This window comes from Grammomys surdaster, unplaced genomic scaffold (genome assembly GCF_004785775.1).
Source record: "Grammomys surdaster isolate TR1022 unplaced genomic scaffold, NIH_TR_1.0 267, whole genome shotgun sequence".
Taxonomy (NCBI): domain Eukaryota; kingdom Metazoa; phylum Chordata; class Mammalia; order Rodentia; family Muridae; genus Grammomys; species Grammomys surdaster.
Window position 1 is genome coordinate 1,959,206 of NW_021604708.1, and position 18,711 is coordinate 1,977,916.

Below are 18,711 nucleotides of genomic sequence, written 5' to 3' on the forward strand. Positions count from 1 at the left end.
TTTGTAGGAGCTCAGAGTATGGTAACCACATTCCTCTCATTAAGAGCATATTTCAGAGCTTGGGAATAGGTCGGTGGTCACCGAGTCCTCCCCCTTTTCCATGGCAGTGCTACAGTGCATACTCACTAAAAGTTACAATACTAAGCAGTCAGTTTGAATGTCCACCGAGACTGAAAGAAGCCCCACTGTGGTTTCTTTTTCTTAGAGAAAGTGAATGGGAAAAACGTTAAAGGCCTTCAACATTTAACCTGCGGGTCCCTCACCCCCTCCTGATCTCTAGTGCCTCCTGTCCTTACATTCTGATGCTTCCTTAGCTTCTGAACTTCTATCTAGCCACAGCTGGCTGCATCACAGACAGAAAGCTGCACACAGATGGTTTCTGCTTCATAGACGAACTGCAAGTTGATCCTGCAGGTCCTCTAAGAAGCTGTTTCTGGAAGGTTCTTAAAAGCAGTCACAGCTTCTACAGAGAAATCAACCCTCCTTGACTTGTCTTTCCTACAGAGTTATATAAAAAGAAACAGGTGTTAGCCTAATTTCATCATGGACAATAAATATAACAAAATGTCCACTAGAAAGACACAAAACTTTTCAGTAGACTCCGCAGAAGTTTTATGTACCCCTTTTCTCTATTGACAAACATCAGTTGAATAAGCAAGATTTTGTTTTGTGTCTTGAAAGTTCCAAGAACCCGGGTCTTTTAATCACTATGTGGAACGCAGAGCAAAGCCCCTGCGGAGGGCTGCCAACGCACTTCGCCAAGTCGGAGTGAGGTTTGTGTTTTAACTCCCACTGTCCAGTGCTGAGCCACAGGCTCATGAGGTTTCTCCACAGCAGCTTGTTATCTGTCCTTTGAGTAGTAACCGAAGGAAACTCCGTTTCTGGCAGAGCCATTCAGGGAACCCTTCAGGACCCCTCTCTCCATCCTTTCTCGGCTGAACAGCGTGTCCTGGTCACTTTCAAACTCCGACTCTGACACCATCAGACTAGAGTTGTGCTCTGTACTCCTGTGTTTGATACCTGGGGAGAAGCAGGAAGAGCATGAAGACAGGCAGCACTTTCTTCTCAGTCGTCCTTTTGTCTGTGTGCTCCCCAGTGTTCCAGGGAGGACTGTGGCTTGCCCTCTGACTGGCCTTTAAAGTGGTCACCTGCATGGTAGGTGGGTTGGTATGACAGAGACTATGGGTGTCAGTCAACCTTAAATTTGAGTTCCAGCTATGACAACAGCTCCGTGATCCTGAACAAGATTCCTAACCTCTTCTCATCTTCTAGAAGGTGACAAAGCTCCTACCCATGGGTTTGTGGTGAGCGAGGACTGAATGAAACTGTGCCTGTAAAGCCTTCACTGTAAAGCCCTTTCACCCAGCTTTTAGCCCAAGTGGGCTCTCTACAAATAAATGCTGCTATGGCTTTGAAGTTTAGCCCCACTAAATATTCTTGATAGATGATTTGAATTCTGGGATGTACTGGCTGGTTTTGTGTCAACTTGACACAAGCTAAAGTTATTACAGAGAAAGGAGTGTCCCTTGAGGAAATGCCTCCATGAGATCCAGCTGTAAGGCATTTTCTCAATTAGTGATCAAGGGGGGAGGGCCCGGCCCCATTGTGGGTGGTGCCATCCCTGAGCTGGTGTTCTTGGGTTCCATAAGAAAGCAAGCTGAGCAAGCCAGGGGAAGCAAGCCAGTAAACAGCACCCTCCTTGGCCTCTGCATCAGCTCCTGCCTTCAAGTTCCTGCCCTGTGTGAGTTCTAGTCCTGATTTCCTTTGGTGATGAACAGCAATGTAGAAGTATAAGCTGAATAAACCATTTCCTCCCCAATTTGATTTTTGGTCATGATGTTTTGTGTAGGAATACAACCCCTGACTAAGATATGGGGATCAAAACAAAGAATAGAGTTAAGATATGATCCCTAATATCAACCAACCCATACTGTCTATCAGGAAAATATAAAGGTTACTGGGTGCAGGATCACGGCATTCATGTGGAGGCCAGAGGATAGATAACAGTTGGAGTTAGTTCTCTCCAAACACCTCCAGGCATAGAACTTATGTTGTCAGGCTTGGAGACAAGCACCTTCACCCACTCAGCCATCTCACCAACACGAATGTTCAAAAATTTTTGAAAAGAACTTATAGTGTCTAGCTAAGGAATTAAAACATAGATCTGTGGCATGATTCAAACTATCTAAGAAATAAAACTCTTACATGAATCAAGAGGATACAAAGATTCCCTGGCATCTGGGATTAGTTCTGTGATGGTCCAAACAGGATGGATTGGAGCACAGAGGTATGGTGAGGTAGGAGGACAGAAGGAAGGCAGAGAACATTTGGAAGCACCCCAAAGAAAAACAAACAAACAAAAAATAGATGATGTGGAATGACAAGTGGGAAACAAGAAACGAGGCCAGAGAGGCTGGAACTCACAGAGAAGCACAGGGCAGGGACGTCACCATGAGAGCTTGAATAAAAATAGCCACTGTAGATCCACAGAGAGTGGCGCTAAACAGGTTCAGCCTTGTTGGAGTAGGAGGAAGGAGTCACTGTGGGAGGGCTCTGAGGTTTCAGATGCTCAAGCCATGCCCAGTGTGGCATTCTCTTCCCACTGCCTGCTGATCCAGATGTAGAACTCTCAGCTCCTTCTCCAGCGCCGTATTTGCCTGGACGCTGCCATGCTTCCCACCCTGATGACAATGGACTAAATCTCTGAACTGTAGGCGAGCCCCAATTAAATGCTTTCTTTTTATAAGAGTTGCCCTGGTCATAGTGTCTCTTTACAGCAATGGAAATCCTAACTAAAACAGCCGGAAAGTGTGGATTTTAACCCATGCACAGAGGAAATCATTGTATACAAAAAAAGAAGGAAGTAGAGTGGAGTCTTACAGACTTACAGGATACTATGGTCTAACCATGCTGTCCCCCAAAGTCTTACATTGAAACCTATCTCAAGATGATGTTACTGAGCAGAGAGCCAATGGAGAAAATCAGTACCTGTTGTGGATTGGTTCTAATGCTATTTGTGTTAATTCGGCTCCCAAAAATCACACAGGAACCCATCTGCCTATAAGCAGACTGCTGCCTATAAGATGCCTAGGGTCCCTGCCTCGAGTTGGCTCTAATTGGTAAATAAACTTCCTGGCAGCCAATTGCTGGGCAGGGAGACAGAGGCAGGACCTGAGATTTCCTGGGCAAAGGAACAGGAAAGAAGAACAGAGAAAGGGAACAGAGAGGAAGAGTTTTTAGAATGGCCCTGACAAGGAAACAGAAATGTCAAGCCTGAGAGCTGTAGGAGAGAATGTATACAACCATGTAAGAATTGGAGGAGAGTGATCCTGATTGGGTCTGGGGTAACAGAGATGAAATATAAAATTTTCAGGAATATCAAGGGGGAGGCATTAGCAATGCAGAAATACTCGAGTTGTCCAGCTGTTGAGCTGCTTAGGACATATTAAAAATAAGGCTGCTTGTGTGTGCATCTTTCATTTGTGAATCCAAAACATTTGGGTGGGTAGCAAGGAGTGCATATGCACCCACTGGGGAGTTTGGAGTGGATTAACAGAACCACTGCTTCAAGTAGCCTTATGAAGAAAGCACAAGAAAAAGCTGGAGACATCACACAGATATGCTGCAAAACTTTCCGTTCTATCCCGGGCAGGGGGAGGGGGGAGCAGAAACAAAGACATAGAGACAAGAGAAAGACAGAAAAATATTGAGCAGAGAGCTACCTTGCTCCTCCCAGCATGCAAAGGATATAAGGAGAAAGTACTAACCATGAAGGAAGTGGCCCTCGTGAGATTGAATCTGCTACCTTGACCTTGGATATCCAACTCTAGACCTCTAACAAATAAACACATGTGGTTTTTAAGTCTCCACTCTCTTCTATGTTGTTATAGTAGCCAGAATAGACTTACACAGTGGTGGGGCACACAGAGGAACAGAGTCCAGCTCTGAGTCTGACAGCCTGCCCCAGCCCGTGTTCCTTGGATCATCCACTAAGCTTTCCTCCATCTCAGTATCTTCTTCTATAAAATGGAGCACAATCATAGTACTTGACTAACAGGGTTTAGAATCAGATGGACAAAGTATACTGAAAGTACCTGTGCTAACAAGGATACTTACTACTGTGAGGTTAGATGTGGGATTATAAATATCTGAGACAGGGTATCAAAAACAATGGTGGGAAGTATGGAAGTATGGTACTAGGCAGTATGGGATGGCAGGAACGTGGGTCCGAGTGAAGTTGTAAACCACTGTAAGAACAATGGGCTTCTGTGACTAGATAGGGGTTTGTGAGAAGGTGGACATGAATCAAGTAGAAGGTTGGTGAGCTAACCAGCCCCAAGCACCTCAGCCTCTTAGGAATAAAGCACTTAACACCTTTGCATTAACTCCTGAGACACAAACAGTGAGCACTCCATATATTGTAGCTGCTATTGGTATTACCTGTGAACTTCTGCAGGGTCTCTAATGATTGCTTATTTTCCACTGTCAACTTGACAGACACTGCTCAATACATTAGAGATGTACTTCTCTCTGTGTGACTTTAAGAACTCTTCCAGAGATGGTTAACTGACTAGGGACAATCTGCCCTGAGTGTGGGCTATACCATTGTATGGTCTGTGGTCTTGGGTTGAATGAGAGAGAACTCGGAGAAAACAGTTCAGTGCTGGCATCCCTAGACCCACATAGACATGAACAAGCAGCCTCAGATACCTATTGGTACAGCCAAGAACTGCTCCTGCAGCCAGTCCTTCCCTGCCAAGATGGACCATATGCTCAAACACTTAACCAATATTAAATCCTTCCACGTTTAGGGTTAGACCAAGCCAAGGCTTTTCCTGGGGCCCTGAGGTATGGAGAAGGAACATAGTTCCTTGTCTAAAACTAAAAATATGTTTGGTATAGCCAGAAGTGGCCTGAGCCCAGGGCCTAGAGGGAGCTGTGTCTTCATGCTGAGAACTCAACTCTTCCCACCCTAAGAGGCTATGTTTGTTTATCAGTCCAAAGGCCATTGTATGCTAGGTCTGTGGTGCATTTGAGATACCCGTGTTCCCTTCATGCAACATTGCTTGATCAACTCCCTGCTGACTTTATCCCTTTGTATGATAGCTTTTGATGACACTATGACATTTTTCCTTTCAGGAAGACTGTATGTAAGATGTTGTATTTCCTAACGAACTTGCTTGGCATATGACATAGCTTGTGTAAGATCTCCTGACCCCAGCTTTCCTATCTTCTTTATCTTATCCTCTGGTCATCCCCCTTAGCACCCTGTCACTGAAGAATGACCTGTTGGTCCTAGTCACTTCCCCTCTTACATTGTTGCTTGTTAGGTAATACGGTCGCAACAACTTAACCACACTCTCTATACACAGTTAACCATTTTGCACCACACCCCCCCCACACACACACCCTTCCTCACCTGTCTTACGGTTTCTATTACTGTGAAGAGATACCATGACCATGGCAACTTTTATAAAGGAAAACACTAACTTGGGGCTAGCTTAAAGTTCTAGAGGTTTAGTCCATCGTCATCATGACGAAAAAACATGGAGGCATGCAGCCAGACATGATGCTAAGGAGGAGTTGAGAGTTCTGCATCTTGATCCTCAGGCAACAGAAATGAAAGTGTGGGATGAGCTTCTGAGACCTCAAAGCCTGCCCCACAGTGACACATTTCCTCAAACAAGTCCATACCTCCTAATCATTCTACTCCCTATGGACCAAGCATCCAAACGTGAGTCTACAGGGACCCATTCCTATTCAAACCACCATGCACACACACCACCCGCTAGAAGGTGCTATCCTTGATCCTCATGACAAGGATCCTTCCTCACATTTTAGGGAGGAGTGTTGGCCTGTTGCTATGTATTATAATGCTAAATTCTATACTGAAGGTCTAGGCCTACGAGTTTCTCATGTTTACCAGCTTTTGCTGTGCAAACTTTGTTCCTTAATTTAAAACTATTGGTTAAATAAATATGACTACAGCCAGTTAGTGGGGGGATTAGAAGTAGGTGGGTTTTTACCTGACTGGGGGAGGGAGGAAGGAGAGAACGAGAAGGAGAGAGGAGAAGGTACCATGAGAAGAGATCTACCACAAGCATGTGGCCAGGAGAAACAGCAAGTATCTGGGGTACACTGCTAGGGAGGTAGCCAGGCCAGCAATTAGAAAAGTAGATTAGGGGTGACTCCCAGTAATTGTCAAAGCCAAATAAATTAACCATAGTCTGAGTCTCATGTATGTTTAAGCTAGCCATGGATAAGCTTAAATTGGTTATACTACAGATTTCATCCTTGTTGACATTTTGGGTCTCACAACTTTGAAAGTGACCATGCCTCTCTATAAAAATTAAGCTACCTACAAACCCAGAATTATGGAAAATGCACAGAATCAGCACTGAGCAGCCCCAGGGGTGCATTACATAAGTTATAGTTAATATGTAAGAATCCAAAGATCAACTGAAGTGGATGGGAGGTGTTCTGAGCAAAAGGGTCAATACACTCTGAGAAGACAATTTTCTCAAGTGCCTCAGCTGACTGAGCTGATGGGAAATGGTTGCTTTTAAAGGCCAGATGTCTTGCTGCTGCATGTCTGGCCAGATGTAAAGGGAGCAGCTCTTAAAGGAAAGTCAGGGTGAAAGTGCTTGGTGGGCCATATGCCCTGCCTCCCTCCAAGCCAGAGTAAAGAAGAACCAGGCACTGATGGAAGAGAAGTCCTTGCCAGGGATCACTTGGCAAAGGCTCAACCTGCAGTAAGTATTTGCAATCCCTCACCCATTAATGCCTCAGAGAACTTGCCAATTTTTCATTACCTTACTAATACAGTTACCATGGGCCTGTTCTCAGGCATCCTGCCCAGGGGATTGATGCTGTTTGTCTTTCCTTGCAGACTCCCAGGCTTGTTCTTCTGTCCGAACAATTGATTCCACTTTAATCTCCCTTTCACCCAGCCTCTCTTACCAATGCCTAAGTAAGGTGTTCAAAGGAAAGAGTCTTACCGTATTTGGGCCTCAGTTCCATTCTTTCTTGTTCATCCATGTTGTCTAGGATGGTGTACTTTGTTTTCTTCCGTATCTTAGTTCTTTTCCGTCTGAAAGAAAAGTGAATGCTAGATCGGATACTTAGAATGGTGCTTGGGATCTTTTCCACATAAATAAAGGGCTCACCTGAGACTGAGGTACTGGAGCTCTAGTCGAGCAGTGCTCAACACCTGTAGACGGCCCGGGCACCTTTCCCACACATGATGCCTCCCTTGGAAAGACCCGAGTGAGGAAGATTCCTCCAAACTACTACTAACTAATAATGTTCAGAGACACAGAACTGTTCCAGAGGGAGGGGCACACCGAAGAGAGAAGACACTGATGCCCCACACTTATCTTAGAAATTATCACACGTATCCATCATTTTTCCTACAAGACATAAGAACTGGGATGATTCTTTGTGTCTCACAATGGGCTTCAAAGGATCACTTGAAAACGCTCATTAAAACTACACTAAACTCAGGAAGCAGAGGCAGGCAGCTCTCTATGAGTTTGAAGCCAGCCTGCTCTACCTAGCAAGTCCCAGAACCCAGGAATACATAGTGAAACACTGTTGCAAAGCAAGCAAACAGACAAAGGAACAAAGTAAGGTGTTCATCAGTCAGGCAATAGCTGTTCTGATCATGTGTCATGAAGAGCAAGGGCTTCTTGGTCTCAGTTTAGTGCTTGCTAACTGGAGACTTTGAGAGTATTATTTAAGACTTCTGTGTCCCATGCCCTTGCCTCCAGAGGAGTCCCTTTCTCCTGTGATCACTAGGAGGGCCAAACACAACAGTACAATTAGAGCCCATCATTATGGATCAAAATGGCAAATGCTCAGTAGCTGTACAAAGTTAGCACCATTTACTTGCTAGCCATGCCCCTGAGATGTAAAATACAGCCATACTCAGTAGAGGACTCTATCCCACCTGGTTTGGGATTTGGGCTTCTGCCTAAGGTCCTGGCCCACACCCAATGCTGGGAATGCAATCCCAAGTGGATCTCAAACAAAGTAAGCAACATTTGTGAAACAGCTATTAGTTTCAGTATGCCTCTTTAAAAGCACATCTTTAGATAATACAGTGTTTTGTATAGGAAAACGAGCTGATCACTCTTGTCTGTTGTCTAGTAGTATCTTTCCTCACAAAACTCCTCATGAGGGCTGAGCATGGGGCTCTGGGAGATTCTAACAATGAAGCAGCCTAGGGGCCTCTCAGAAGTCACCTCCATTCTCAGAAGAAGAATAAGAAAACCCTAAAGCGAAGGGTCTCTTGGGTATACTATCGCCTCTCTTCAAGGTTTAGATAAAGGACTCAGACTGATCCAATTGTTGATTCATATAACCACATCTACGAATTAGAGCCACACATTTCTACAATGTTTTTCTCTGCTGAGACATGGAAGGCCACCTGGGCTTAGCTCTGGTGACATGTAAGACAGAGTTACTATTAGGCTTGGAGGGGTAGGGATATAGCTCAGGGGTAGAGTGCCTACCTTGCACATACAAGACACTAGGCTCAATTCCTACCATATATATATATATATATATTCTGTATATATTATATAATATGTATTTTTATATAGTAGATTAGATTTTATATAGAATTGTAGGCCCTGCTAGAAGGTGAAAGCTTCAATGAGAAAAAGCTGCATCCAGTATTGCTCCATTTACTCAGACACACATGCCTGGAATTGTAAAGAGCATCATTGTGCTCATAAAGCCAGTTTGTTTTAAAACCTGGTTATCAGTTAGTCAACCAGCGGAGCAGTGAGACAAATCCAAGCAAAAAAGCCCAAAGCTGTCCATCACCCCAGTGAAGCATCTTCTTTGCACACAATGAACAAGCATAGTAGGTACCTCCTGCAGCAGCAGATGCACAGCCAAGTCACAGCTCCAGTTAGCACTGTTAGGGTCAACGCCAGAGCTGCCACGTAGAATACACTCCAACCTGCAAAAGGAAAAGGCCGAGTGCACAGTGATAAACTGTTTGCTAAACAGCTTTGTTCTGATGACTCACAAAGAGTCCGTCTGAGCAGAAGCCAGCTCTGGTACAGGGACCGCTGGGGGTGGGGGGGCAGACAAAAGAGCCAGGCTAGGTGCCAATCAGAAGACTGATGGCTTTGTCTGTTTGATGGAGGGACCTCATGAGGCACAGAACTCAGCCTCAGGCACATAGTTCACAGGCTGACCTGAGAACTGGAAATCCAAAATAACTGAAAAGAATCAGGGAAGCAGCTGTGCCTCCTACATACAAATGTACAAAATATTAAAATGCTCATTCCAGAATCCCAAGAATCATAATAACCTTTCCCCCTAAAAAGGTCTGTATGATACTGTTGGGGGCCATCAGCCACAGTCGACCGGGTTCACCTGAAAGAGAGGCTGGGAAGGGAAGAAGGGACAGGAGAGCGGGAAGAGATGAAGCCAGGACAAAGGTTTCTGATCGAGGCTCAATGCTTTAATGTTCAGCTTCTAATTTAAAGGGGATAACCCACCCCCACCCCCAGAGTTCCTTCTTGCTTCAGCCGGCTGGGGGTGAGCAGAAACCATCCTGCTAGAGGTGAGAAGAAATCACACTTAATTGCGGGCCAGAGATGTCAAGGCAAGCTCAGCAGACAGTCTATTCTTCTCAGCTTGTGACAGGCTATAGGACAGCCAAGGAGGTGCCAAGGCCGGCAATGCCAAGGCTGACAATGCCTCCGGAGTCCTATTGTTTGGTCTATTGTGGTAAACAAGGTCTCTCAGGCCTGCTCAAGGCTGGGAAAAGGACACATGATACTTTTCTTCTCTTCCTCCTCCCCCTTTCCCTCCCCCTTCTTCTTCCTCTTCCTCTTTCTCCTCCTCCATTTTCTTCTTCTTTATGAGACAGACTCTCCTGTAACCCAGGCTGGTCTTGAATTCATTACATAACCAAGGATGGTCTTGAACTTCTGATCCTCCGATTACACACTCCCAGTACCCTACACATGGTTTTATGTGGTATGGGAGATAGAACCCAACGCTTTGGATATACTAGGCAAGCACTCTACCTACTCGACTATATCCCCAGACCCACAGCATGGTCTTCATAAAGCAAGCCAAGAGTCTGTATGGTTGCCGGTGGCATGAAGACATCTATCAGGACCAAAGGTCAATTTATAAACTATTCTTCATCCCTTCTATATCCTAAGCTTTGCAATAATGACTTAGGGGCAAAAATGCTAATAGGTGCCCAAGAATAGTGGCACATGCTTTTGATCTCATCTCTTGGAAGTTAAAAAAAGGCAGATCTCTGTGAGTTCAAAGCCAGTTGGTCTACAGAAAGAATTTCAGGACAACAAGGACAATGTAGAGAGAAGCTGTCTCAAAAACAAAAACAAACAAACCAAAACACTCATGGAACAAAGTCCCATGCTTAACCTGATTAACGATCATGTCATCTCCCTAGAATAGTGGCCTGAAGCTGGCTTCATTTCTGGTGTTTGTGGGGGTTTAAGCAAGAACACAACACAGTAGGCAGCTCTCAACATCTTTCTCACATTTATGTTCATCAGGATCCCCAGGATGGCAAATCTACTCTTAGGAGTAGACTGACATTAACAAATAGTTTTCTAGCTGAGCATCGTGACTCAGATATGCAATCCTAGCAATCAGAAGAGAAACAGGCTGGGCTATATGAGACCCTTGTCTCAAAAATCAAAACAAAAAAATGTAGTATGTGTATGGGGGGGTAGTTTTTCTCTCCAAATGGACTGAAGAAGGGTACTAGCATGGGCTATGGGACAAGACTGTGATTCCTGTGGCTGGTACCTGCCTGGGCTGATCCCTAGCAGTGTGCACATTTCCCATTTTGTATTATCCCAACAGAATACATAGGAGGTATGCCATCATAAAGTCCTAACATCCTAAGTCACAGCAGGTACAAGCTGGGGGGAAAAGTCTCAAGGCAGCTGTTTCCTAGAACAGCCTTGCCAAATCTATCTCACAGGAGGTTTTACAGACAGACTCCAGAGACAGACTGGGACAAGGTTTTAATGCTCAACTAAGTGAGTTGCTTCACTTGGCTCCAGAAAGAATGCTGTTGGATAGTTCTAGGTGCTGAGCCAGGAAGAGATGAATATCTTCAAGAACCACACCGGAAGCCACCACCACCACTCACGAACGACTCACCACAGTTGCTCTCGCCATCCCACAGATACCGCTGTACGAGGTTCTCCATCCACAGCCGGGAGCAAATGCAGCGCTTGGTGATGGGGTCACAATGACCATGGCCTGAACACTTGAGAAGGCATCCTGTAAAAGGTGGTGCAGAGCTGAGGTTACCATGAACAAAAGGAGATCCCTGCTTTTCCACTTCTACAGTACAGGCCTAAAACAAATGGGTGAATTAAAAATCTCTTAAGAAGCCAGGCATAGTAATATATGCCCTTAATCCCAGCACTCAGGAGGCAGATGCAGGAAGATCTCTGAGTTTGTCGCCAGCCTGGCCTACAGAGTGAGTTCCAAGACAACCAGTGCTACACAGAGAATCCTTGTCTCCAAAAAATAAAACAAAAAACTCTGTTTTGAGCCAAGCATGTTAACAGACACTTAAAATCCTAGTCCTCAGGAAGCTAAGGCAGGAAGATTGCTGCAGGTTTGAGGCTAGCCTTGGCTACAGAGAAGGCACCAGCTCAGCTAGGACTACATAATAAGACCCTGTCTCAGCCCTTACCATCACCACCAAAACAGGAGCATAAACTCTCACAATCTACATTTGCTCATCAGGAAGCAAATGTAGAGAAAAGCCAATCCACACCATAGAAAGAACCTTGATATTTACTAGTATAAATAACCTCTAAGAACATGTATGTGCACTCAAACCAACTGGGAGTGCACAGCACTTGGTCTTTACTGGAACACTATTCATAGTCATTCCTACAGTCCACATGGAGAAGAGTAGTTGTGCGGTTACAGAACACATCCAGGGAGGAAGACCAGGCAGCCACAAATGTCTCATGGAAAAGAAATTCTAAATGATGTGGGGAGATAGTGACGGCATGATGTAAAGTCTACAGACACTGCAAGAGCTGTGATGTAACTAGTTGTAGAGCCTAGCATGTGTAAGTCATGAGATTGAGTCCCCAGCAACACTACACACAGACACACTCACACACACACATAAACATACACTCACTATACTCTCACACACACTCACACAAAAGCATACTCAAAACATACCAAATCATCCTGATCATATTCTTTTTCCTAAGGATGAAGCAACTTGGAAGAAATACATCAGAATAGAAACAAAAGATGCTTGGAAGATGGAAATTCTAAACTCTACAAACCAGAAGATTGTTTTCTTCTTTGTACTTTTAAGAATTAAAAAAAAAAAATTCAGAACAAGTTTTCTCTGTGTAGGTCTGGCTTCCTTGGAACTCACTCTGTAGACCAGGCTGACCACAAACTCAAAGGTCTGCCTGCCTCTGCTTCCTGGGTGCGGGGGTTAAAGGTGTGTGCACCCCACCCAGCTCTCAGATTTTCTACAGTAAATAAATCACCGCTTTGGACTTTAGAAAAACAAATGACTCTACTTTGAAAAAACAATCAAGTTACCAAGTTACTCCATGTTATGAGTGAGAGTGTCAATTGTAGACTAACACATGGTCTGAAACAAATTAAACTTACGCAAACATTACATCTTATTCTGAAAACTCTAAGATGACTACCTCAATTAGCATTTACTCATGAGATGAGAACAGGGACCACGAAACTATGAATCTGCTTGGTGTCCTGAAGGGACAAGCAGAGCTAAGAAATTCGGTTACAACTATATTTTAAACTGGCAGGAAGAGTTTTTGAAACAGTGATGTGCGATACTACTGTTCTGTGGTTTCTTTCCAAGACAAGAGCAGTTGGTAAATGTGTCACGGAAAACCTACTGGAGAAATAATTGCAGCCCCTGGAGGTTGAAAGGAAAATGCCTGTATTAGATAGCTTTCTTGTTTCTATAGCCAGACTCCTGAAGTTAAGAGCAAAGGCTCACAGTTCAAAGGGATACACAGCTCATTATGGCAGAGGAGGCGTGGCCACAGGATTGAGAGATAGCCAGTCCCACAGCTCTACAATGAGGAAGCAGGAAGGGTAGATAGAGGTTTGGGGTGTGGAGACAGTGTGAGTGAGGCTGGTCTAGGAAACCCCAAGACCTGCCCCCAGGGGTCCACCTCCTCCAGCAAGGCTCCACCTCCTAAAAGTTCTGAAATCTTCCAAACAGTGCCACCAGCCGGGATCCCAGTGTTCAAAGACACTATAGGGGACATATATACGTTCAAACTGTCCATGTTGTGCCTATAAAACTCATCCATGATTAGCACGTCTGACTGTTTTATTATAATATTTCTGTGGGAGTTGTACCTGCTGTGTCTATCCTCAAGACCTTGAAAAGCAGGAAAGCCTCCTTCTCCTTGGAAAGCCGCTTGTGCAGATTCCGGGCCACATCAGCAGCTCTGAGAACCTTGAAAGGTGACCCAGTTTGTACATAAAATACAATCACAGTGCTGTAGAAGAGACAAAGAGAGGACAGTCACATCATTAGACAGCCAGCAGCATGGTGTTTTGCCTCAGCCACCTGATCTGCGCAGCTGAGAAGGGAGACCACTATAGCTCTGCAATAGGATTCGTTTTTAGTGCCAAATAATATTCCATTGCAGGTATATATATTTCTGTGCATATTTAAATAATTGTATAATTTGTTTGTTTGGGGGTGTAATGCAGGTATCAAAGGTCAACTTTGGGTGCCGTTCCTCAGAAGACATCCAGCTTGTTTTATGAAAAGGGTCTTTCTTTTAAGAAGTGGGGCCTGGCAGTGGAGCCGCAAGCCTTTAATCCCAGCACTTGGGAGGCAGAGGTAGGCAGATTTCTGAGTTCGAGGCCAGCCTGGTCTACAGAGTGAGTTTCAGGACAGCCAGGGCTACACAGAGAAACCCTGTCCCGAAAAACAAAAACAAACGAAAACAAAAGTGGGGCGGTAGGGGAAGATTTATGTGTTTATTTATGCATGTATTTTTATGTATGTAGCTACAGGTGGTCATCCGCATAACAATCTGTATACCACTCATGAGCTTGATACCTACAGAGGCCAGAAGAGGACATCAGATTCCCTAGGACTGGAGTTACAGAGTTGTGAGTTGCCATGAGGGTACTGGGGAGCAAGCCCAGGTCCTCTGAAAGGCAGCCAGTGCTCTTAATTCCTGAGCCATTTTGACAGACCCTGAGACACAGTCTCTCATTGGATGCCTGGGGCTCATTTATTAGGCTAGGCTAGGCAGTGAGTGAGCCCCAAGGAACCTTCCCCGACCCATCCCACCCTCCAGTCATCATTTTAGGTTGCATAAGAATGCTCCCCCCGGGTGCACATATTTGAGCACAATGGTCCCAGTTGGTAATGCTGTTTGGGGGTTTGAGTGGTTCAGCCTGGCTGTAGGAAGTACATTATACATCACTGAGGGCAGGCTGTGAGAGTTACAGCTGGCTCTGCCTCAGGTCACTCCAGCTTTCTGTTTGTGGTTGAAGATGGGATTTCTCAGCTTCCTGCTCCTGCCATCATGCCTGCTGCTTGCTGCCACGCCTCTGATGTGATACCCTCTGGAATGGTAAGCCTGAGATAGACCCTTTCTTCCATAAATTGATTTTTTTGGTCATTGTATTTTATCCCAACAGGAAAACTACTACAGCCACCACCATTCCCCTTACATTTATTTGAGTGTGTGTTGGGGCGTGGAGAGGTGCATACATACCACAGTCCATGAGTGGAGGTCAGAGGACAGTTCTCTTTATACCACTTAGGCTCCAGGGGTTAAACTCAGGTCATCAGGTCCAGTAGCAGATGCCTCTACTTGCTGAGCCATTTTTTTTGTTGGCCCTTTGTTCAGATTTTTACTTGAGTTCTGGATCAAACTCAGGTCTTCATGCTTGCATGGTAAAATACCTTACCAACTGAGCTATCTCCCAGTTCCCATACATCGCTTTATCCATTGATAGACATTTAGATTGTTTACTCTCTATAATGAATATATGTTGTGACTATCCATAGATACTTTTTAATGTAGATGTAAGCTTTTTATTTCCCTCAATAATTGCATAGGTAACTAATTCTATAGTTAAGTTTTTTCACAGTGTTTGTTCATTTTACATCTGTGCAAACAACAACACACAGTGCTCTGAACAGTTGCCACGGTCTAACCTTTAGATTATAGCCATTTTATAGACGAGCAATAAAAAGGTATTAAAAGATGTGTGTTTGTGTGTGTTTGTGTGTGTGTGTGTACTCACACATGTGCGCGCACATACAGATGTGGAAATCAGAGGACGATTTATGGGAGTTAGTTCTCCCCTCCACTATGTAAGTCCTGATGATTGAACTCAGGTCTCTGGGCTTGGTGGCAGGCAGTCCCACCTTGCTAAGCTGTCTTTTGGCCCTGGGAGTAGTTTTGCTTGGCAACTCTGCTGACTGTCCATGCTGACTCAAGTACAGGGAACGCTTCCCTACTACGGACTCAGCTGTCAATCTTTGTATACTGTGTACTTTGTAAACTTTCTAAACTCTCAAGTTAGGACAGTGCCCCCACCCAGCCTCCTGCTGGAGGAGCTTCAGTAGCCAGGCCCCTCCCCTAGACCTCTCTGTCTTAACATTTTCAGCCTCTGTAACTGTTAAGAAGGTCATCTCCAGTCCTTCAATAGGACCCTCCCCAGATTATGTTAATTTTAGGCGAAAAGTGATAACAAAATCCCACCAATCCCTGAGCAGGAAAACCTACCAATCCTCGAGCTTGCCACAAAAACCCACCAATCCCTGAGCACAAAAAACTACCAATCCCTGAACAGGAAACTCCACCAATTCCTGGGCTTTCCCAAACTCAGGACTTGAAATCCCACCAATCCTCACCCTTGAAAGCTGCCCCCTCCCAAAGAGATCCTATGTAAATGGATTGTTCAGTTGTTCAGTTCCCTGCTGTCTTCTTCTGGGAGCAAGATGCAGCCAATCTCACCCTGAACCCTCCCATAAATGTCTTTTATGAGATTTGCTTCCTGGTGTGTCTCTTGCCAGAAGAAGCCAAAAAGCAATGAAGAGAAGGGAAGAAAGGAAGAAGTGGAGCAGGGCTGAGGCTCCTGAGCTCATCAGCTCAGCTGGGGATCCCCTCCCCCTGGGAGCTACCATGCTAAAGCCCCTGACCCTGCTGAGGAGGCTTCCTCTCAGAGCTGTGTGGTTCCTGGGCTCCCAAGTCTCAGGATGCCCTTCCATTGGGACACTGTCCCTCCTCAGAGCTGTGTGGTTCCTGGGCTCCAAAGTCCCAGGATATCTTTTCATCCAAGCAGGAAGGCTAACAATTTCCATAATATGGTGAGCATATTTTCATGTACTGAACACACCTATATGTTCTCCAGAGAAATACATAGATCTGTCCCAGGGCTACTGAAAATGGTTCCACAACTTAGTCACAACTTGAAAATAACAGCAATCTCCTGTCTCACGGTTCTAGACAGCCAAAGCCCCAAATCAAAATGTTGGTAGGGTCATGCTCTCTGGCGCTCTGTAGACAGATACGTTCCACATGTTTCTCTCAGCTTCCTTGGTGTTCCTTGGCATTGGGCTTGTAGATGCATCAGTACCACCCATGTCTCTTTATTACCTGGCTTTCTTTTCCTTTTCCTGTATGTGCTCCCTGTATGTCTCCCATGTGTGTGCGCACGCGTGCACATGCTCACAGGTGTTCATGTGCAAGTGTATGTATGCATGTGCAGGTATGTATGCAAGTATGTACATGTAGGTTGAAGCCTAAAAAATTAGTCTGTTAGCTTTAAATTCAATTACATTCAAGTTTGTAGGATATGGGCAGAATTAAGCTAAATTCATAGGAAAAAAAAATCATATGAATGGGCCCTATCCCAAGTCCTGATAGGGTTCTTCTAAAACCTTATGAGCCGGGCATCTGTCCATTGTCTGTGTGTCTTTCAACATTCTTGTCCCCTAAGCTTTGCTTATAGTAACGTAGAGCTTTTCTACCTCGAAGTTCCAAACTCTTACATATTCTTTCCACAGACAAGTTCCAAAGGCCTATGAACCACATGGTCAGGTTTATGATCACATTGGCCCTGCTCCTGGTACTGATATTCTTTCTGGGTTCTTTTCCTATTGTCATGGCAAAAGAATCTTAAAGGAAAATGGGGTAGTTTGGGCTTATGGTTTGAGAAAGTCCTGGTAGCAAGAGCTTGGGGCAGCTGGTCATGCTGCATCCACAGTCCAAAATAGAAAAGAATGACCACCTATGTTCACTTCACTTTCCCATTTTTATAACGACCAGGATCCTCTGCCTAGGGAATGGCACCACCCACAGTGTGTAGGTCTTCTCATCTCAATAAACCTAATCAAAACAATTATTCAACAGATATATCCAGAAGGTCATCTCCTAACTGATCATTTTGGATCAAGTTGACAACTGAGATTAACAATCTCAGCTTGTGTCTTAGTTCAGGGTTTACTGCTACAAACAGACACCATGACCATGGCAACTCTAATAAAGGAAAACATTTAATTGGGGCTGGCTTACAGTTCAGAGGTTTTAGTACATTATTGTCATGACCAGAAACATGGCAGCATGCAGGAAGACATGATGCTGGAGAAGGAGCTGGGAGTCCTATGTCTGGATCTGCAGGCAGCAGGAAGAGATAATGCCACATTGAACCTGGATTGAGCGTATGAGACCTCAAAGCCCACTCACACAGTGACGCACTTCCTCCAACAAAGCTACACCTACTCTAACAAGGTCACACCTCTTAATAGTACCACTCCCTATGGATCAAGCATTCAAACACATGAATTTATGAGGACCAATCATATTCAAAGCACCACAGCTTGTAATCGCCCAATGTCTGGTACAAACTGTTTCCAACAATCCTGGCTAAGGGTATGCCTACAGAAGCCAGAGAAATCCAATGTTACCTTTGTACAGTTATCTCAAGGCATCCACGGAGTTTTTAAGATGGCTAGTGTCCTGTAAGTATAGTCCAGACGACTGTTTGACTGATAGCCTTTTAGTCCAAAGCAGTCAAGACTCCAAAAGCATCTAATTAGAGAGTCAGATGGTCCCACCCCTGGCATTTTTATTTACAAATTGTTGAGCACCAGAAGTGCTTACAGCAAGGACTTAAGGATTTATCATTACCATTAATCATGATTTTAACAGCATTTAACACTTGTTTAATGCCCCAGAGAGGGGTGAGTCCTCCTTATTTGAGTAAACCCAAAAGTATTTTCATCATGAAGAGATGTCAAAATCTTTTCCCATAGTTTCTGGCATGACTATATGGATCTTTCTATTTTTAAAATGTTACTTTTATTTTTAATTATGTGCATACATGTGGGGTGTGTGTGTGTGTATTTGTGTGTACACATGCATACACATATGCACACTGGTGCACAACTTCCCATCAAGTCCACAAGAGGCCTTTGGCTACCCTAGATCTGGAGCTACAAGAAGTTATAAGCTGCCCAATATACCCATATTGGGAAGCACTGGTCCTCTGGAAGGGTAGTATATATTCTTGGTTGCTGAGCAATTTCAATGTATTTTGCATGCACAAGCTCCTGGCTTCCATCTGTAGCACCATAATTAGTTAATTAGAATATGTTTTCATTAATCATTTTTATGAGTAAATTTCAGTTCTCTGGAA

The 18,711-nt window shown here is 44.5% G+C and overlaps 1 protein-coding gene across 4 annotated transcripts in view; it reads right to left on the reverse strand.

Moving 5' to 3' along the window:
• Kiaa0319 (KIAA0319 ortholog) overlaps positions 1 to 18,711 on the reverse strand; it is a 59,386-nt gene continuing 40,675 nt past the window's right edge. Inside the window, exons 17-21 of one of the 4 annotated variants that reach the window (XM_028776323.1) lie at positions 13,396 to 13,538; positions 11,170 to 11,292; positions 8,878 to 8,968; positions 6,999 to 7,090; positions 1 to 1,020 (exon numbers count right to left, since the gene is read on the reverse strand). In XM_028776323.1, coding sequence (XP_028632156.1) covers positions 842 to 1,020; positions 6,999 to 7,090; positions 8,878 to 8,968; positions 11,170 to 11,292; positions 13,396 to 13,538 — 628 coding nt within the window. In that variant the 3' untranslated portion in view covers positions 1 to 841. Of the gene's footprint in view, positions 1,021 to 6,998; positions 7,091 to 8,877; positions 8,969 to 11,169; positions 11,293 to 13,395; positions 13,539 to 18,711 lie in introns of those variants that run through there. The other 3 variants (XM_028776324.1, XM_028776325.1, XM_028776326.1) reach the window with 3 other exon arrangements.